The sequence below is a fragment of the Podarcis liolepis genome, assembly GCF_965112155.1.
Source record: "Podarcis liolepis genome assembly, chromosome: 7".
NCBI classification, from domain to species: Eukaryota; Metazoa; Chordata; class Lepidosauria; order Squamata; family Lacertidae; genus Podarcis; species Podarcis liolepis.
Window position 1 is genome coordinate 67,467,579 of NC_139561.1, and position 21,646 is coordinate 67,489,224.

At 46.3% G+C, this 21,646-nt stretch overlaps 1 protein-coding gene across 1 annotated transcript; it reads right to left on the minus strand.

Moving 5' to 3' along the window:
- Positions 1-304: 304 nt before the first annotated feature.
- Positions 305-14,236, minus strand: LOC310710810 (trophoblast glycoprotein-like). The gene is made up of 4 exons (XM_083511973.1): positions 11,921-14,236; positions 8,333-8,639; positions 2,956-5,529; positions 305-2,596 (listed from the first exon to the last, which is right to left on the minus strand). The coding sequence occupies exons 2-3, from the start codon at positions 8,608-8,610 to the stop codon at positions 4,692-4,694; spliced, it is 1,116 nt and encodes a 371-aa protein (XP_083368099.1). The 5' UTR covers positions 8,611-8,639; positions 11,921-14,236; the 3' UTR covers positions 305-2,596; positions 2,956-4,691.
- Positions 14,237-21,646: the final 7,410 nt, after the last annotated feature.

A 21,646-nucleotide genomic window follows, 5' to 3' on the forward strand; every position in this document is an offset into this window, starting at 1 on the left:
GAAAAAGGAGTGTGGTGGCAACAACAATGATGACGCCATGTTGGGAGCTGTTTCCTCCAAAACATAACAGAATGAAATGCAAGGCCCTGGTGCCTCTGATGGTCACACACAAGACACATAGCATTGTCTAAACCCCACTGGGCACAGAATCCAACTTAGCGTTTTAAGTAGAGAACAAATGTTGCTTCCTGTGAGGAGCACGTCTCCTAGGTCTAAGTGGGCTTTTGGGGGCAACTAGGCCTTTAAAATTGATCCTCCCATGAGAAGGGAAATAAGTGAGGGGGAAAGGCAGCTGCTTTTTCCATAAAGCTGTTTCCTTCTGGGGCTTTTTCACTTGTCTCGAGGTATGGGACTGAAGTCCAGTGCCTTATTTCAAAAGCAAAATGGCCTTGTTTGCATTTTGACAAAAAATAACACCAACCCACAATTTAAGATTCAGCACAGCAATGATTTTGCATTGGTAGCAGGAGCTGAGGTCCCCTATTTGGTCATCTAGAAGTGGGGGGGGGGGAGAAGCTGATCCTCAATTTTCTTCTTTTGTTGGATTTGAAAACTTTTTTCCTGCTCTATTTCACCCTATTTGTTTTTCTTCTGAGAAGGGAGGTTCCTTACTATTGCTATGTAGGTCTAAAGGCTGGTCAGGTTTCTGCAGGGTTCGGGGTGTTGTTTTTTTAAGGCAGGCTGGACAATATCCTTATGAACTTACCCAAATTACATTGTCTGCTGAAGTTTCATCATAAGCTATGTACACTACTTCTGTTGTCTTTTTTTTTTACTACATTCACTTCTTGGTCCCTTTGGAAGTCTGTTTTTGTGAGTTCTGGGGATAAGATGACAGCATGCAGTAGCAAAGAAAACAGCAAGGGCAGTGAGCGGCACGGGGGGCTATAGTACGGCAGGGGAACTGCAGGGCGGCACGGGGACGACGACACACCTTCATCAAACATGGAAGGCAAATCCACCTACATCTGCCAGGATTGCAACCGAACACTTTATGCTAATCATCCATGAGCTTGGGAAAGGAACATCTTACGTATGATGGGTTTGGATTGGCATGGGCGAACTCAGAATTTATTGCCAGCAAAATAGCTTTTTAAATATTTGCTACTCACTTTCATGAACTAGCCACACTCACCGACCAGATTTCCACCACGAATAACTTGCATGCCGCAGCGCTAACCACAGAGGACACCCTGAGAAAGCTGCGTTGTGTGAAAAAGGGGACTTGTGAGACCGGAGTTTTGGAACCCGTGTGGCACAGCTAGCTACTTTCCTCATGCATGTGAGAATGCCAAGGCAAAGGCCTTGGGAGTTGGAGGAGTTCCAAAACATGGACAATAAGAAATGCTACAGAGAGACGCAGGAAGGTGAAAAAATAATCCATGATTCCCTTTCTAACGTGAAAGCAATGCCGCTGGCGGACGTGTCTGAGGAGGACCAAACTGAAGCGGCTGAAAGATGGAAGTTTTGGCAAAGCAAAGCTTTGTGAACAAAATCCTTTCCTGAACAAAAGTGGTTGCGTGACATGAGAAAATCTAAACGAGCCATTTGAACTCAAGCTTGCACTCAGTCAAAGGCCATTGCCAAAGGAGATGCTGATGCAGACCCTACACCCCCCCCTCCCACCGTTAACATGAGAGAGAACACATGATGTGATACTGCTGTGTTGTGGATTTTTCCACCTGCGCTAGCAGCACCCAGCGAAGTGGTTTAGAAAATGGGTGTAACGTCACTGCACTGCCAAACGTATTGCTATACAAAAATGTTAAGTGGGTGGAGTTATTGCAGGGGCTGCGGGTTTTGGTGCTGTTCTCTCTTTGTGGTCCATAATCACACTGAGAACCAGTGTGGTGTAGTGGTTAAGAGCGGTGGACTCGTAATCTGGTGAACTGGGTTCGCGTCTCCGCTCCTCCACATGCAGCTGCTGGGTGACCTTGGGCTGGTCACACTTCTTGAAGTCTCTCAGCCCCACTCACCTCACAGAGTGTTTGTTGTGGGGGAGGAAGGGAAAGGAGAATGTTAGCCGCTTTGAGACTCCTTAGAGTAGTGATAAAGCGGGATATCAAATCCAAACTCCTCCTCTTCTCTTGCTTTAATCACTGAAACAAGTCTTGCCTCGGTTTTTTGTTTGTTTGTTAAATATTTGTTGCATTAGTTGAAATGCTTTATGCTTTGTGATTGTCAATATTTTGTCTCCCCTCCTGGTATCAGAAGAAGAGTAATAAAAAAGAAGAGTAATAAAATTGCACCATCGTTGGTGTCTGTCTGTCACAACGGCAGGCACTGTGTTAAGTACTGAAAACCAGAACAAAGTAATATTTCCCTGTAAGGACAAACTTGCATTATTATTTTTTGAGTTGTGTCCTACAATCGTTTGTGGACATGTTGAAAATATCCTAGAGTGTTCTAATTTTGAAATTATTGCCCTTAAATGCAATACATCATGGGGGGGGGGGGCAAACAGCTATATGCTTAAAACCAGCAGGAGAAAATGTATTTATTCCTCCTTAGAACTCCTGGTGAAAGGAGATCAGTGTTGCATAACTTTGGCTGCAACCCTCTCTATGTTTACTCCCTGTTAAATTCAGTGAGATTTCTGTTGTTGTTGTTTAGTCGTTTAGTCGTGTCCGACTCTTCGTGACCCCATGGACCAGAGCACGCCAGGCACTTCTGTCCTCCACTGCCTCCCGCAGTTTGATCAAACTCATGCTAGTAGCTTCAAGAACACCATCCAACCATCTCATTCTCTGTCGTCCCCTTCTCCTTGTGCCCTCCATCTTTCCCAACATCAGGGTCTTTTCCAGGGAGTCTTCTCTTCTCATGAGGTGGCCAAAGTATTGGAGCCTCAGCTTCACGATCTGTCCTTCCAGTGAGCGCTCAGGGCTGATTTCCTTCAGAATGGAGAGGTTTGATCTTCTTGCAGTCCATGGGACTCTCAAGAGTCTCCTCCAGCACCATATTTCTGTTACTTAAGCTCAAACTTGCAAGTACTTTTCAAGAGTTTCCCACTGCCCTTCAAAATGGTTCTATGATTGGGAGGAGGAAGCTGCGGCTCTTAAGATGTTGGACTTCACCTCCCATCATCTCTGGCCATTGGCCATCCAGGCTGGAGCTGATGGGAGTTGGAAAAAGGTTGCTACATCCCTACAGGTTACAAGTTCCCCATCCCTATCTACAAGGGCCACTGCAGGAAATAAAACACTTGGCATATATACACTTCTCAGTAGTTCTTACAATGACCCTGTAAGGTAGGTGGACCATTATCATTGCCATGGCTATTGTTCACATCACCACGTTGCTGACCAAGCTAAGAGAGGACAGTGTCTCTGAGGCCACACAGCTGATTCTTTGGCTGAGCTGGATTTGAAAACAAAAGGAATGACAGCTCAAAGCAAATGCTTTCAACCATGATCAAAGTCAGCTCTTTGCACCAGGCACTGTTTTTGTTCAGAAGACCCAAGGGTGGGACAGAGAACGTACTCTTGAATTTAGCAGCATTATTGTGGAGTTTGCCAACACTATTCCAAAACCCAGTGAAGAGCCCCTACTTGATTTCTGATGAGCACACTATTGATACCAGCAAGGAGAAGAACAGACCCATCAGTTTCTAGTTAAGAAGGAGGAGACAAATAAGATGCCTCTGTTGTCCAGTGGAATAATGCTGTGGATTTTGCCACAGGCTGATCTCTATGCTCAGAAAAAGAATGTATAGCAGCTCTCCTATAACTGTACTATTGGAGAATGAAGGTGAAGGGTAAGACAATGGCAAGATTTAATGCTGTCACAAGTTCTTTGCACATGGAAAAATTGTATGGCAGAGAGGTGAGAAACAATGGGCAGAGAAGGCAGGGAAGCAAATTTCAGCTTGACGTCAGGAGAAAATACCCAACAGAGCTTTTACATAGTGGAACAGACTCTGGTGGGCTGTCCTTTACCGAAGGTATTTATTTAAGCAGAGCTGGGTGACTATCTGCCAGGGATGCTGTAGTTGCATCCAGCACTGAGTAGGGATTGAACCAGATGACCTTCAAGGTCCTTTCCAACTATATGATTCTAAGCTAGTCTTCCCTCAAGCATGCTTATTCTTAGCATGCTGGAGGTTTGGGGCCTTTGACCAAGCATACCACCATAGCATTCCCCCATGTGTCCTCGGAAGCGGTGCAGTTGCTGAGAGAGGTCCTTTATGAAGACCAAAGTTATTTGGCCATGTCTGACATAAGCACCACACCATCTCATGGACCTGTTACTCAATGAGCAAGACAGATAACTGATCCTGTTGAAACAGGACAAAAATAGACTCCCCAGAATATTTAAGATACAACAGGATAAGATTCCAGACTCCTGGTCCTCCAGGAGGCTAAACGTTTTGGTGACAGCACATCCCATCAGAATGGTGACATCTTTCCGTTCTCTGCAGAGCTGGCTCCTAGATATGCTCTTCCTTTTGCGTTTCAAATTAGCCAAACCACCTGCAGAATGTTAAGGATAAATATAAAAGGGGGCTCTTTGAGGCCGCACCCAGAGTTTTGATCCACAGGTCCCTCTGTCTTAATTGGCTTGGGTTTTCAACGGCAGAGAAGGCATTTCTAAACGGCCCACTTCCAAAAACTATGGGTGCCATCAGTTCAGGGTGCCTGATAGACACAGCAAAGGAACATTGGAAAGCCCCCCCCCCCAAGCTATCAACAGCATTATACATCCAGTGCCGAAACCTGCGTGATGTGGCGATCGGAGTCTATTTCATAGCGATACTGATACTCCTCTATCAGACTTTGGCAGGTATCCCTCATGCTGTTCATCCATGTCTTGATACCCTTACGGTTCAAGTAAAGCACAAAGAGGAAGATGACACCAATGACTCCTAGGACTGCACCTAAAGCCGCGTAGGATGTCTGAAGAACATTTTCGCCATGCTGGCTGGTGTGGCACTCCAGATCTGCCCCAGCCAATTCCACCAGGGAGGCATTTTTCAGTTCCTGTGGGAAGGCACAAGCTAACTTCTCCACATCCACCACCAGCCGGCTCTGGTTCAGCCAGTTCACCAGGTCTTCTATGTCGCAGTTGCAGACAAAGGGGTTGTCCTTCAGGAAGAGGCGGAGGTGCGATTGCCTCCTGAGGGCAGACAACGCTTCTCTCCTCAGGGTCTTGAAGGAATTCGAGGTCAAATCAAGGTACTTAAGATCAAGGCCAACAAAGGTGGAGTTCTTGATGTCCACCAAGGAATTATTCCTCAAGTCTAAATGCTCGAGCTTGGAGAGCGTGGAGAACATGCCGCCTGGCAAGTAGACAATTTCATTGCTGGGGAGTTCCAGCCTGGAGAGGTTCTGGAAGCCCCCCTGGGCCAGGGCATTCGCCACAGGGCGGATGGCGGAGGAGTTGCATAGCGAGTGGCTGAGGTTCAGCTCTCGGATGGAGTTGTTCCTAGCGTTGAAAGCATTGGGGTGGATGGCAGCCAAAAGATTATGACTCAGGTCCAAGTAACGCAGGCTTTGGAGAGTAGAGAAGGCCTGTGACTCTATGGTGTTAATCCTGGAGAGAGAGAGAGAGAGGAAAGACCAAACCTAAATCATTCTGTAATAACGTCTCAATGATAACACTCTGAGGATCGGTGTAAAACGAGCTTCTAAGCTCTCTACCTTGGGGGGGGGGCAAGCAAGGTAGCCCTGTATAGGGAAGTTTTTAATGTTTTCCTGTGGTCAATGTGCTTAATTTATTGGAAGCTGTCTAGAGTGGCTGGGGCAACCCAGTCAGATGGGTGACATATAACTAATGAATTATTATTATTATTATTATTATTATTATTATTATTAATTGGTGCACCAGTTCTGGGATGTTCTCGCAAGATCTCACAGAACCATCTGACTTCTGATGAGATCTTGGGTGGGTATTCCTAGCTTTCCAGAGCTGGGGAGCTGGATGTGATTCAACTGCCAAAAATAATTTAAAACAATTCACTTTGGAAAAGTTTTGGTTGAGATATTTCGCTGTGCCTCATTTCAAAGCGAAGTGAGAATTGCGGGCTGCATCACCTTATACAGCAAAGTGAAGACGGTATCATATATTAGTGATCTGTCACATTAAAAACTCATTGCATGTAGAAAAGTGGATCAACAGGAACGCAGATTGAGCAGATGGGCCTTCCCTTTATTTCTTGGCCCAAGTCCTTGTTTTAATGGGATTGTTTTAGAGCATATTTTAATTGTTTTACTTCGATGATTGATGTTTCTACTTCATTGCTTGTGTTTGGTTTTTATACTTCTATACCAGTTATAACCCTATTTTGGCATTAAGTGGCAAATAAATAACCTTGCTGTTTATTCAATAATGAAGTTTGATTGCTCTTTTTAGAGGTAGAATTAGATGTTAAAAAAAAATATATTATTTAATTTCAGAAGGATATATCTGGTTGTGGGGACCAATGTGCCTAAAAGAGCACCTTCCCCAACGTCAGTCATCGCAGATCCTACAATCAGGAGGTGAGGCCTTATTGGTGGTGGCGCTGCCACTAGGAGCTGCCTGACACATGACAGGACCTTTTCCCCAATACAGAATGCCCTCCCTGGTGCAGTGCATCTGTCTCCTATGTTAATTGCCTTTCAGCAGGTTAAAAACTGGAAGGTCCAGTTTCTGGCAACCTTGAAATCACTGGTTGAGAGAATGCTTTTAAACTGTTTTTAGAGTGCTTTTGAAAATGTTTTTATTAGTAATGTGTTTGCTGCCTGGGCTTCTTTGGGAGGAAGAGTAGGATATAAATTGAAAAATAATAATAATGTTCCTGAGAGCTGTTGGTTCCCAGTTCCACAGGAGAGTCCTATGGAAGAGCCCGTTATCCTTTTTTAAAGGCTCATTTCCATGGCCCCTTTGCACTCAGACCTAAGCTTTTGGCAAGCACTGCAGCTATCCCAGCCAGCCTCCTGGATGGTTGCAGAGGCCTCGTGCCTCTGATACAAAGACCTCAGAAGTCAGTGAGTTTGGTTGCCCCTTATACTCCCTGCCACCAATGAAAAGGAGGCAGGGCACCAGAGCATCAGTCTAGAGCTTTAATTGCAGTCTCCGACAAGCCTGTTGCCATGGTAATGCCTGTTATCTCCACAGCAAAGGTGGCAGGACATGTAAGCACAGACCAGGGAACACTGACTCCGGGTGAATGCTACAGAAGACTGCAACAGATACTCTATTTTTCCTGTCCTGAATCTCCTGACATTCAGCTTCACTGGATGACCCCGGGTACTAGTATTAAGAAAGAAGAAGAGAAACTTCTCACGATACTTGTCTATTCAAAATCAGCAGTGCAATCTTATATAAGTCTACTCAGAAGTAAGCCCCAGTGACTTCAATGGGGCACACCCCTGGTCAGGGGATATATGGGCATAACATTTGAATAAGAACAGAAGCAATAGTTGTAAATCAAAAGCCATACTTTATTTTTACGTGGGGTGTGTGTGTACACAAGGTGCTATGGTGGAAGAAGCTGTTGTGACAGAAGGGAGAATACCTTTTCTGAGACAACATCTACATATTTATATATTTGTATTAAAAGCTCTCAGTGGTCCCACCTGCTTTGTACATTATAAACATTTACAGCTCACAGAGCTAAATTTCCCAGAGTTCCTTGGGAAGAGGGATTGATTTCATAAGCCACTCTGGGAATTGCAGCTCCGTGAGGGGAGATGGGGCATTGTAACAACTCTCCACTCAGCCTTTCTCAACCTGTGGGTCCCCAGATGTCGTTGAAGTACAACTCCCATCACCCCTAGCTAGCAAGGCCAGAGCTCAGGGATGATGGGAGTTGTAGTCCAACAACATCTGGGGACCCACAGGTTGAGAACCACTGCTCCACATCCTCAACAAACTACTTCCCCCAGGATTCTCTGAGGGAAGCCATGACTGCTTCAAATTACCACAAACATGGTGGAAGAGCTCAGGCTTGAGCACTAAATGCCACCCACACTAGGCAACTCTCTGTGTGGCCTTCCAAACTATCCCTAGGCCACGCTCCTCCCTAGGCCTATTTCATTTCCTTTGTTGAGTTCCTTAATTTCAAACACAGTATGAACTCCATTGCCTTCTAAAAAAAGTGGATAGGGGAAGTTCAGCAGTTGAGCATCTGCTTTGCATGCAGAAGGTCCTAGTTCTCTATGCCCGGTATCTCCTGATAGAGCTGGGAGAGAACCCTATCTGAAACCCTGGAGAGCTGCCAGTCAGTGCAGACAAGATGGGCCTATGTTCTGATTTGGTATATGGTAGCTTCTTACGTTCCTGTGTGTGTGTGTGTCCTCCTCTGGTTCCACTTTCTTTTGAGCACTGCTCCCCAGCTTCTAGCGAGCTTTACCTATTGCTGGCCAGAGAGAGCGTGACCAAATTTGGCAGCCCCTTGAAATCCTGGCTGCCGATGTGGGCGATCTGGTTGCCGGTTATGAAGAGGTTGCGGGTATATCCAGGAATGCCAGCTGGGATGGAAGTCAGCTCTTTCTGGACACACTTCACGGTGCGGGCCGGTTCTGAGCACTCGCAAGGGACTGGGCACAGCTGGCCGGAGAGAGGGGCAACAAGGAGGAAGAGGAGCTCCCAAGCGCCCAGGATGGCACTGGGAGAATCCCGAGGGGTCATTTCCAACACAACTCCAATTGCGAATGATCCTGGCTGGTGATGAAGGAAAGAGGTAATTATTAGAACACTGCACAGTTTGCTTAGAGAGAATAAAATCTGCCTAGTAACGTTCCTCCACAAGATCAAAATGGGAAGAAACAGATGAGCGTGCCAGTGTGGTATAGTGTAGTGTAGTGGTCAGAGAGCAGGCAAACCAGAATTCAGGTCCTCACTCTTGCAAAGCTCACCTTCCCATTTAAAGGGCTGTATGTAGTTCAATGGTAGAGTGTTGTGTTTTCTATGCAGAAGGTCCCAGGTTCAACCCCTGGGATCTTCAGTTAGGGCTGGGAGCATTCTCTCTGAAACCCCGAAGAGCAGCTGCCAGCCAGCAGAGACAATACTGAGATCCATAGGCCAATAGCCTGAGCTGGCATTAAGGCAGCCGCCTATGTTCCTACCTCACAGGGTTGCCATAAAGAGAGAGAAAAGGAAGGTCAATGTATGCCACCGTGAGCTCTTTGGAGTGAGGACTATATACAGTAGATTTGGAATGCAAGGATTACAAATCAATTACCAGCCCTAGGACAGTGTTCACAATCTCTTAACATGGATTACTATATAGTTATACAAGCATTATGCAGCACTTCATGTAAGCTTGCTCTAGGTTCTTTTTTAGGATTTGGGTTGTTAAAACACTAAAGTTGCCAAAACAGTTCAAACCAGTCACTCAGCATGTCAGTTCTGAACCACAGGTTCACCAGTAATGGCTAACATAAATGCCAAACTTCTGGGTGTACAAACTGGACACATTAACCCTGGACACATTAACAGTACTGGCTTCAGCAAATGAAGCCCACCTGAGCCATTCCATCCTCAAAACTCTCTTTTAAGTGTCACCATTTCATTTCTATCGGAGCAGCTGGTTAAGGCAGAAATCCAAACATTGACTCTGTTTTGTTAATTACAGCCTTCCTTCCTTCCACAAAGATCAAGGTGGCAGAGATGACGTTCCAACCCAACCAAGAACTACTTAGCACTAGAAAGGTTGCCATATTAAACTATCTCCTGGGGCTCAGCACTGCGTGTTCAAGAGTCTTCATGTATCTTTACAATAACCCTGTAAGGTAAGTCAGCATTATTCTTTCCATATGTGTAAATAGTTTTAACTGAGTTTAATACTGTATTCTTCAGTTGCTGCAACTCACTCTGCAACCTCGTGGTGAAAGGCAGGTAAGAAATTAATAATAATATTGACAAATGTGGGAATTGAGGCTAAGAGATCTAATAGGGACCACTGATCAGTAGAACAGGATATGCTTTACATGCAGAAGGTTTAGGTTAAAAGGATCACAGGTGGCAGGAAAGACCCCTGCCCAGGGCCCTGGAGAAATGCTGCCAGATAGAGCAAGCAGTTCTGGGCCAGTTGGCCAAACAGTCTGGCCTGGCATAAGGCATATTCCTATGCCTTTTTCTTAGGCCATTTATGAGCATTGGTGAGGTGGGGAGGGTAGAAACATGAGAAGCTGCCTCATAGAGAGTCAGACCTTTGATCCATTTAGCTCAGTACGGTCTACATTGACATGCAGCAGCTCTCCAGGGTTTCAGCAAGTCTCTCCTAGTCCTGTCTGAAGATGCCAGGGATTGAACCTGCAACCTTCTGCACTGAGCTATGTCTGACCCACCCCCTCGCTGACACTCTGTTCTGCTCCTTTGAAGAGTCACACGATGGAGGAAGGTCTTCTTCCTGATCTTCTGCCAAGCCTAGGGAACATGGAGCAGGCCAATATCCATGGCACACGGCTTCTGTTTGGACTAGATCAGCAAGGCCAAGAGCCGCCTGGGCGGTCCAGGACACCCACACTGCCCAGGCTTGCAACCCAGGGAGGTCACCTGCTAACGCAGTGATTTGATTTCACCTCCTGAAGGCACTCTATTGCCTCTCGAGACATAGGGCAACATACATAGGAACAGAGAAAGCTGTCTTATACTGACTAGGTCAGATCACTGGTCCATCTAGTTCAGTACTGCCCACACTGACAGGCAGCAGCTCTCCAGGGTTTCAGATGGGGAGATTCTACAAGCCCTACCTGGAGATGCCAGGGATTGGACCTGGACATTCTGCATGTAAAGCAGATACTCTACCACTTACTGTGTTCACAGTAGAGGTGCAGTTTGAACTGGAGGCTTTCTGATTCACAGTGCTATGTTATCCCTGCTGGGGGCACCATCCTGAGACTCCTGGTCTGCCCAGAAGCAAACTCAATAGGCTAAAAAAGTGAGGTTACGTTTTTATCATTCTGCAATAATCACCCTGGCAGGCTGGTGGAAGAAGCTTATGAGGACCACATGAAACATTTTTGAAGGCTCAAAACTCCAGGTCACGGCTACGCATCAAAGCACCGCTCATGGATTCCTAGTTTCTAAGGCCTTCCTTTGTGCACATGCACATGCATGCCCATCACCCAAATACCACATCCCCACCTTCTTCAGCCAATATCCAACCTGGTCTAAACATATCACGGACAAAAGGGAAACAAGATGCTCAGGTTCTAAGGTGGCAGAATGGCATGTACCACTTTGGACAAGAGGTGGGGGCAACCACTCTGGAATGCTTTGCAGGGCGGGCTTTGAAAACAAGCAGACCAATAACATTTCCCTGCAAGTAAAAAATTAGCTCAACAGGGAGAAGGGGGAGTTAAAAATCTCTCTTCCTGCTGCGTTAACTTTTAATGAACCATTTTAATGGTTCAGTCCCTACTCTGATGAAGCTAAGCAAGTCGGGGGTCTGGTCAGTGCCTGGATGAGAGACCAATTGGAAAGCAGAGGCTCTGCATGGAAGAAAGGTAGCAACCAAGTGCAAGTAAATAAATAAATAAATTAGATGATTGATAGATAGATGATAGAAAAAAGAACCATTCCACAGTTCATGCTACACCCTCAGGATTCTAACATGCCAGTTCTACTGCAAGACTAGATCTTGACTCCTTAGGGCCAGTCCACACATCATAACATAATGACCTTTTGTTTTTATTCATTCATTCAATTAGATGTATATACCATTTAATCATCAAAACTTCCAAGCGGTTGACACAGAACAATAAGAGCATATATTAAAAATACTAAAATCAAATGCTAAAAACAATCCCTCCCAACCCTCTCTCACACAGACACACCTCTGCCCTGTTGCATTTGCCCCCCCATCCCCCAGAATCCTGGCCAAACGGCAATGGGGGTGGGTGGGATGCCTACTATACGCAGACACTGCCACCCCAGGGTCCTCCCATCAACAAATGCTAAAAATTAACCACCATCTCCTCCAAAGTAGACACACCTTCTCTCCCTCCAACCTGGCTCTGATGCTTTTCTTCTTCTTGCAAAGAAAAGAAAGACGATGCAAACTTGTTGGAGAGCAGGATCCGTGCTGTTTCCCTCTACCTTCCCAAAGCCAAAGATCTCTCTGCTTCCCAGGCTGGGATCTCCAGGCTACACAATGGGATGAAATAAATTCAAAGGCAAAATCGGAGGCGGGGCTTGCTGGGGGAGGGGGGACCGCCCTCCCTTTCCTAGCTCCCATCCTCTGCCTTAAAGGTATAGGAGCCCCCAAAAGGCGGCAAGCTCACCCACCTCTTCCAGTGCCTCCTTCGCCCCAGGGTCAGTGGGGAATGTCAGCTCAGTCAGAAGGAGGGGATGAGCTTCCCCAAGAAGGCAAAAGCAGGGCGGGATCTTGCAGGTGTTTGAGATAAAACTAGGAGAACCATGTACACCACCTTGAGCTCCTTGAAGGAAAGGAGGGAAATAAATGTTAAAATGTAAATATTTTAAAAAGCAACCCTTCTAGACTGGGGATTGGGTTGGAGGAGTTCTGCAACATATTATTGGCACAATCATAGTGCATTTGTGGTGGGTTTATACTGGGGCATCCACACAGCATTCTGCTTTATTAATTGTCCTGCAATGCTGTGTCTGTTGCCACATTATTGCACTCTGGAAAGGCCCCTTGGGCTGTAGCTCAGCAAAAGTGGAACCACACACAGCCCTCTCAAATGGAACGGTTGTGGTATACAAACTTAGCTGATTCCAGCAGGCAGCTTTAAGGAGTTGCACCAGTTGGAAATAAAGCAGAACGTGTGCCCTGAAACCTTTGCGGATGCTGGGAATTGTAGCTTTGTAGGCAACAGAACTACAGTTCCCAGGATTATTTGGGTGGGTGTCTTGAATGAATGACCTGGATTCATCCTGGTTTAGGATGGGCCCACAACAAATCCCGCATCACTCTGCCATCTCAGTTGCAGCTGCCACTCCCCTTAGTGATGGATAGGTTTATGAGAACCCTCAAAGAGCTATGTCCATCCAAGCTGTCACTGGATGGCTCCCTTTGATCTCTCCTTATGAACAGAGGCGCCGGCCATGCACAGTAGGGCTCGAGGCAGTATTGCTCATCTTGGCTTTGTGACCTGCTGCCCCTGCAGAAGCCAGCCGGGATGGGGTGGGAGGCAGCAAGATGGATAGCACTTTCCCAATTGCAAAGCATTTATTTGGTTTTTAAACAGCAATATGGGGGGGGGGAGCACTTCCTAATCAGATTATTCAGTCACCGCACAAAGGGGCATCTCTGCTGGAATCAAGGCAGCTGGTGGCCAGGATTCTTCTGGGGAGGTGGGGGAAGAAGCAAGCAGCTTGGGGAGTTTAGGGGCAAATATCTTCCTGCTCAGTGTACAACATGAGCCTCAGGGTTTGTGACAGCACAAGGCAGATTTTGCTGGATAAACAACAGCAGAAGGAGAGAGAAGGGCTAATGAAGCAGGCAAGGCAAGCTGTAGAACTTGGCAGAGATGCAAAGATTCATCCTCGGCGAAGTTCTCTTTCCAGAGAGTCGGTGTCAGTATACCATGTCCCAAAAGACATTCTTACCAACTACACAACAGGTTTTCTACCAGTAAGGGCTGGTCTCTCTCCCATCTACCCATTGTGTGTGCATTGAATGGCCGTTGCAATGTAAACATAAAATACATACATATAAAACACAGAACACGGGGGGTCATCAATCCAACAAGACAGGAGTAAAGCTTGTGAATACATATAAACAGAATTTAAAACATTCATCTGATTGAAAACTTCCCCACAGTGAAATGATGCTGGCTGGTGAGCTTTAGGATTTGGGACAATTCACCTGAGTTGGGTGTTGTTTATTTGTTTTGTTTCATTTGCACATTGCTGCACATCTAGAGGATACCAGAGCAGACACCTTGCTCTACCAACCAGTAGGGCCAGACTTAGGTCCAGCCTTCTGCTCAGTGCAAGAATCTTGTTGCTGCAGAGGGGCAGGGCAGTAAGCAATGTGGTTCCCTCCAGATGTTGGGACCACAACTCCCATCAACCCCAAGTAGTTGATGGGATTGTAGCCTGGAAGCATTTGCAGGACATTGCCAGGAGTCGGCTGTTAGAAAGAGTGTCTGGGTGGGAATCGCTTAAATGTCCGGGGAAATCCAGATGTATGGCAACCCATGTCGGAACTGTGGATTTTGGCAAATTTCCTTTAAAACAGCTCAACACCCGCCCCCGCAAAAGCACAACAACTTTGCCAAGAAAAGCGCAACGGCTTTTGTGTCCGGAATTTCACTGTTTGAAATATGGGAACCCTCCTATGTCATAGAATCCTAGAGTTGGAAGAGACCACAAGGGCCATCGAGTCCAACCCCCTGCCAAGCAGGAAACACCATCAGAGCACTCCTGACATATGGTTGTCAAGCCTCTGCTTAAAGACCTCCAAAGGAGGAGACTCCACCACACTCCTTGGCAGCAAATTCCACTGTCGAACAGCTCTTACTGTCAGGAAGTTCTTCCTAATGTTTAGGTGGAATCTTCTTTCTTGTAGTTTGGATCCATTGCTCCGTGTCTGCTTCTCTGGAGCAGCAGAAAACAACCTTTCTCCCTCCTATATGTGACATCCTTTTATATATTTGAACATGGCTATCATATCACCCCTTAACCTCCTCTTCTCCAGGCTAAACATGCCCAGCTCCCTTAGCCGTTCCTCATAAGGCATCGTTTCCAGGCTTTTGACCATTTTGGTTGCCCTCCTCTGGACACGTTCCAGTTTGTCAGTGTCCTTCTTGAACTGTGGTGCCCAGAACTGGACACAGTACTCCAGGTGAGGTCTGACCAGAGCAGAATACAGTGGCACTCTTACTTCCCTTGATCTAGATGCTATACTCCTATTGATGCAGCCCAGAATTGCATTGGCTTTTTTAGCTGCCGCGTCACACTGTTGGCTCATGTCAAGTTTGTGGTCAACCAAGACTCCTAGATCCTTTTCACATGTACTGCTCTCAAGCCAGGTGTCACCCATTTTGTGCCTCTCAATTTTTTTTTGCCCAAGTGCAATACTTTACATTTCTCCCTGTTAAAATTCATCTTGTTTGTTTTTGCCCAGTTCTCTAATCTGTCAAGGTCGTTTTGAAGTGTGATCCTGTCCTCTGGGGTGTTAGCCACCCCTCCCAGTTTGGTGTCATCTGCAAATTTGATCAGGATGCCCTTGAGTCCATCATCCAAGTCGTTGATAAAGATGTTGAATAAGACCGGGCCCAAGACAGAACCCTGTGGCACCCCACTAGTCACTCTTCTCCAGGATGAAGAGGAACCATTGATGAGCACCCTTTGGGTTCGGTCAGTCAGCCAGTTACAAATCCACTGAGTGGTAGCATAGTCAAGACCGCATTTTACCAGCTTCTTTACAAGAATATCATGGGGCACCTTGTCAAATGCCTTGCTGAAATCAAGGTAGGCTACATCCACTGCGTTCCCTATGTTGGCTTCCTTGACAGATGGCTGCCCAGTGTTCAACTTCTCCTTAAATTCCTCCCACAAAACAGAGTCTGTTGCCTTCCACTTTCAAACAGCCCTTACCAGATCCACTTCCTTGCCATTGCAAAATTGGCTGACTGATCTCCTGTTAACAACTTGTTCAGGCACCAAGGCCCTCTTCCCCTCATGAAGGGCAGTCCTGCTCATTTATACCTGGCCTAGAGTGACTACACAAGCCTGGCATTTGACCCAATGGCCTTGCCCTTGTGGCTTGTGTGAAGAGGGGCAGGCATCACCTCCTTTTTTCCTTAAGCAAAGGCAAGTCCTTGGTCCCTTCCCTCTAGCCAAGCCACACAGCCCCAAGATCAAAAGGTGCAAGTTTGCACCTCCTGGAACAAAAGGGTCATCAAAGGGTGTGTGTGTGTGTGTGTGAAAGGCATGCAAAGAGGAGAAAGCAATAATGGCAAAACCAATTCTGTCACCTCAGTGTGAAACCCCCAGGATCATTATACAAATGAGGAAGGAGGGATGGGAGGCTTTGATGAAATCTGTGCTTTCAACAAGCAGAAAGGCGCTTTTTCACTGCAAGGAGGAGAAGCTGGTGAAGGCTAGTGTCATCCTTTTCCTTGTGGAAAGAAAACTACATGAAGGAGCCGTTGCTCTTTGACTAAAGCTGCTGTGGGGATGCACTATATTAAAATAAAATGGTAATAAAACAAGCAAACAAACAAGCAGAAAGGCATTTTTAATTACCATCATCATCCAGGGCAAATTTGCCCTGCTTTTTTTGGGGGGGGGTCACACTGAGGCAGGGATGGAGAGCTTGTACGATAATGGAAAGCCAAGGGATCATGGGAGTCCATTGCTGGCCAAATAGGAGGTGCTCTTATATCGGGCTGAGAAACATGCGCCCTCCAGATATCGCTGGGCTACAGCTCCCATCTCCCCTTGGCCACGCAGGCAGGGGCTCAGGGGAGTCTGGAGGGCCGCAAATTTCCCATCCCTCTCCTACACCTTTAAGGACAGAGATGTTGGCCTGCGGCAGCTAAAGCAGCAAGGAGTTTCCTGGAACTTTTAATACATTCATGTAATAATATTTAATCAATTGGTATTTATAGACTGCCTTTCATGGTGTCAGATCTTCTCAGGTCACTTGAGACTTGAAGACTAAGTACAGTCGTTATTTCCCTGTATTTGCATGTTGTTGGCGCACCAGGAGGAGGTGGCCATGTCTTCACTCAATGCACATTACCTACTTGGTTTCCCTGCACCTGCAGTATCTTGAATTCCTATTCACAAAGCAAATGTACACACTTCAGCTTAACTGATGTGAACGCAGCTTAGGATTTTAAATCGGGTGGAAACTGTTTTGAAGGGAAATGTGTCGAACAACAGAATTTCTCGAGAAACCACAGATTGTGGCTAATCGTGTGTAAACAGTCGTGTGTGTGTGTGTGTGTAGCCAAAGTGTTATCCTGAGCTGCAGGTATTTGGTTGGGGCGGTGCTGGTGGAGGCATTGTAAACAATGAGGTTGGAAGGAAAGGAAATGCAGAAAACCACAACCAGTGATGATTACACATTTCACGGTATTCATTCATTAACTGCTGACACAAATGTCTCGCCATTTGTTGTTGTTTAGTCGTTGAGTTGTGTCCGACTCTTCGTGATCCCATGAACCAGAGCACTCCAGGCACTCCTGTCTTCCACTGCCTCTTGCAGTTTGGTCAAACTGATGCTGGTAGCTTTGAGAACACTGTCCAACCATCTCGTCCTCTGTCGTCCCCTTCTCCTTGTGCCCTCAATCTTTCCCAGCATCAGGGTCTTTTCCAGGGAGTCTTCTCTTCTCATGAGGTGGCCAAAGTATTGGAGCCTCAGCTTCACGATCTGTCCTTCCAGTGAGCACTCAGGGCTGATTTCCTTAAGAATGGATAGGTTTGATCTTCTTGCAGTCCATGGGACTCTCAAGAGTCTCCTCCAGCACCATAATTCAAAAGCATCAATTCTTCAGCAATCAGCCTTCTTTGTGGTCCAGCTGTCACTGCCATACATCACGACTGGGAAAACCATAGCTTTAACTATACGGACCTTTTTTTGGCAAGGTGATGTCTCTGCTTTTTAATATGCTGTCTAGGTTTGTCATTGCTTTTCTCCCAATAAGCAGGTGTCTTTTAATTTTGTGACTGCTGTTACCATCTCCAGTGATCATGGAGCTCAAGAAAGTCAAATCTCTCACTGCCTCCATTTCTTTCCCTTCTATTTGGCAGGAGGTGATGGGACCAGTGGCCATGATCTTGCCATTGGTTAGCCTATTAACGCAGGCTGTGTGATCAATGCCTATGCTGATTCAGTCCACAATAAATTACATTAAGCCTAGCATAACACCACAGAGGTACATTTCCCAGAATGGGTTAAAAACCAATCCCTCTTCCTACAGAACTCTTGGAATGGTAGCTCAGGAGAATAGGTGTCACCTAACAACTTTCAGCAAACTACAGTTCCCAGTTCTCAAAGTAGCTGTTTTACTACAAAGGAATTTCAGAAATAGACTGGAAAGAGAAGCTGCTGAATTGCAACTCATTACCAAACTTAAAACCATGGAGAGACCTGGTCTGAACAGAGACATTGGATTCTTATCTCATTATACATGACTAAGCCATTTCTCACCTTCTCACCCCTTGTCTTTTCCTGTAAGACCTATTACAGTCGTTAAGAGTCGTCAACAGGCTCATCTCAGCTATCTGCCAATCTCCCATTCCCACCACCCTTCTGAGTAATACCCCTCCCCACCTTCTCACTATATAGAAGGATCTGGCAACTTCTGTTTCAGTGTATCTGAAGAAGTGTGCATGCACACGAAAGCTCATACCAAGAACTAACTTAGTTGGTCTTTAAGGTGCTACTGGAAGGAATTTTTTTATTTTGACTATGGCAGACCAACACGGCTACCTATCTGCAAACAGTTCCCAGGATCCTTTTGGGGAGGCTATGATACTGGTATGATGCTATTTTAAATGTATACTGCAGATGGGTCCTTAAGCTTTTAAGATGCCACCAGGTTCTTTTTTGTTTTAGGAGCAGACACACACCTTCATGAATTCAGCAGGATATTTCCCCAAAACTCAGTCGGGGAGCAGCTTTAATGGGAGTGACAAGAACATCGTAATGTGAGGCCTTGTTGGTGTTGCCACGCAGTTTGCCTGATCTGTGACAAGGCCTTTTTTGTGGTGGTTCACCTAGTGAGGTGCGCCTGTCTCTATTATTAACTTTCAGGAGGAATTTGAAAACATTCTTATTTACCCAGGTGTCTGGTGACCGAAGGATACTGTTCCTGGCAACCTCGAGATCATTGGCTACAGGAATGTTTCTAACTGTATTTGTTTTTGATGTTTTTAATTGAAATTTTTTATGTTTTAGTATGTTTTAAAATTATTTGTTGTTTTTGCTTTGTTTCTGTTTTTAAATTCTATATCTGTTTGCTTCCCTCGGTTCCTAAGGGAGGAAGTGCAGGATAGATAGAAGTCAATTAATTAGCTAGCTTTTGAGTTCTCCAGAACTTTTCATCGGTTTAAGCAAAGCCATGGGTGGGGGCGGTAGATAGAAAATACTGGCTTGATCAAGCAGCCACAAAGTCTGCATTTAGTCAGAGTCTTAAAAGGCTATAGGAGGAGATTACAGACTTAATTGGATTAGACTCAACTAGGAGTTATGGAAGTTTCAGATTACACCTAGAGTTGCTGGGAAAAAGAAACCCATGATGATTGTTTTAGAAAAAAGAATCGTTTTTTGCGGTTGGGGGGGGGGGAATCCTTTTTTTAAAATATAAAATCCATCACTTACCTTGACCTGCCACCACACACAGCAAAACACACAGGGCATTTGCTATTGTAAAATTGTTTTAAAATATGCTTTGGATAGAACGGTTACATTTATTGCTTCTGTTTGTTCATTCAATATGCTGGAAGCTACTTTCGGGAGCAATCTTGAAAAAACTAAAATGAAAGGGTTGATTAATGAGGCAAAGCCTTCCACGCCACTGAACTTCATGCCAGTAACACATCCACCCTGCTAAATTTGTGTGTGCCAGGATCTGTTAAAGGCTTTGGAAAGGGGCCTGTGGTTTAAAAAAAAAAGTTGGAAAACCAACTCTGAATATTCTTGCTAGTTTGTGTCCCTCTTCAGCCTGAGGGCCACATTTCTTTCTGGGCAAGCTTCCAGGGGCTGCAGACTCGGTCACATCATTTCCCATCTTCTATCCAGGCAAGTAAGAGGTATTAGCACACAGTTCAAGGTCATATCCCAGCCACATAAAATGACTAGAGGTGGGTGCAGAGTGGGAACTGTGAGGGGTGTGGCCTGAACACCAGGCAGAGAGAAATGGAGGGCCACATTCAGTCCCCAGTCCTGACATTCCCCATACCTTCTAACTAGGGTAAAGTGGAGAATATAGGAAGCTGCCTTGGACCATGGACCCATCTACTCTATAGAAAGAGATCAGGATGCTGGACTAGCAGAACTGGGTGGGCAGAAGGTAGACCAGAAGTCCGGTGGTGGATCTTTGGATGATTTCCACATAGATTGGCAAGAATTTCACACTCCCTGTTGTTTAAGAAGGGCAAAAAAAAAACCCTCCCCCTCCCAAGCACTGCTCAAATGAAGGCAGCAGGAGCCAGTGAAGGAGAAAAAGGATACCTAGAGTTATTTTTTCAGTGTGTGTGTGGACTGTGATCTCAGTTCTGACCATCATGCTGCCTCCGTGCACCATCCATTTAAAGCACACAGAGCTAAGAACCCTTGGGAACTGTAGTTTATTAAGGGTGCTGTGAGCTGTAGCTGCAGCGTGAGCTACAGTTCTAAGAATTCTTGGTGGCAACAGGTAAGGTGCTTTAAATGTATTTTAAATGGATGGTGTGCATACAACATCAGAAACAAAACCCTGGGATCAAAATTCCCCCCATTCTACATACTGGTGGGCCTCAGGCTTCTAGTAAAGAGAGAAACAGAATTCTCAGGCCTGAAGCCGGTCTGCCTCTGGACTAGATGGTTTCTGAGCTTCCCCAAAAGAGTTTTCAGTGTCTGTGAGCTCAGGATCCAGGTTGCTGTGCAAAAGCCAGCGGAAGCTGTTAGTGCATCAAGCTTCGGGCTGGGCTAGGAGGGGAGCAAGGCAGCCCCTGCTGCTGTCATTTCAGAAGTTCCGAATGCGCACAAGCTTAAGTGCAATTTGATATCATTTCACCAGGAAGGCCTTTGATGCAGCAGCGTGTTAACAGGATGAGAAAGGCAACCCCCCCTTTCCATCCAGCTGTGACATCGCCCTCCCCTCCAACCCCACTTCAAAGGATGCCTAGCAGCTGACCCCTGCTGCGGCAGGCCTGCCTTCCTCCACAACCATCCCTCACTTTCACAGGCTTTCCTGCTGGGCGGGTTGTTTCCTTTCCTTTCTCCCCCAAGAGGCAAAGAATTCTGCTTAAGACGAGGAATGTTAATGCTGTGTTGGTAATAATGACAGGGTTTCTTTCCTTTCCTTCTCTCCCCAACCCTATTCTGGCAGCAGCAAAGGAATCTGATCTGATGCAGGAGGAGGAAGCTCCGGTCCCTGTTTCTTTATGTGGAAGTTAAAGCCCTTTGTGTCCAACCAACAGGCCTTATGCCCAAGCAAGCCTGCAAGGGATGGCAGGCAGGCAGTCCAACCAGATGCATATTTACTCAGATGTAAGGCCCACTGATTGGGACGCGGGTCGCACTGACCGGGACCCGGGTGGCGCTTTGGTTCGCCAGAAGCTGCTTAGTCATGCTGGCCACATGACCCGGAAGCTGTACGCTGGCTCCCTCGGCCAATAAAGCAAGATGAGCGCTGCAACCCCAGAGTCGTCCACGATTGGACCTAACAGTCAGGGGTCCCTTTACCTAAGACCCACTGAGCCCAACAGGGCTTAATCCCAGGTAAGTGTGCACAGAATTCCAGCCAAGCTGACCAAGCCTAGGTATACCTACTCAGAGGTAAGGTCCATTGGAACTGGTTATGGTGAAAGGCAGGGAGGCCAACAGTAGAATTCCCAGAGGCAATTCTAATTTTGTCCTCACCTTCCTCCTGCAGGGTCCTATGAGGGTGAGATGGAGCCTAAGCAAGAGGAAGCTGGCAGTGTGGGCTGTCCCCCCGCCCCCCCCCCCGCCAGATGCAAGTAGAAAGGCTGCCAGGTGGAGCCTGCCTAAGGGCATCTGGGATTGGTGGGCCCCATTTGTGTTCATGGACTG

Bases quoted from the DNA above. Each gene is read 5' to 3' on its own strand.
- LOC310710810 (XM_083511973.1), bottom strand. From the start codon at position 8,610: ATGACCCCTCGGGATTCTCCCAGTGCCATCCTGGGCGCTTGGGAGCTC. The intron at 5,530-8,332 runs GTAAAGCTCGCT...CTCTCTCTCCAG, and splicing joins CTCTCTCTGGCCAGCAATAG to GATTAACACCATAGAGTCAC.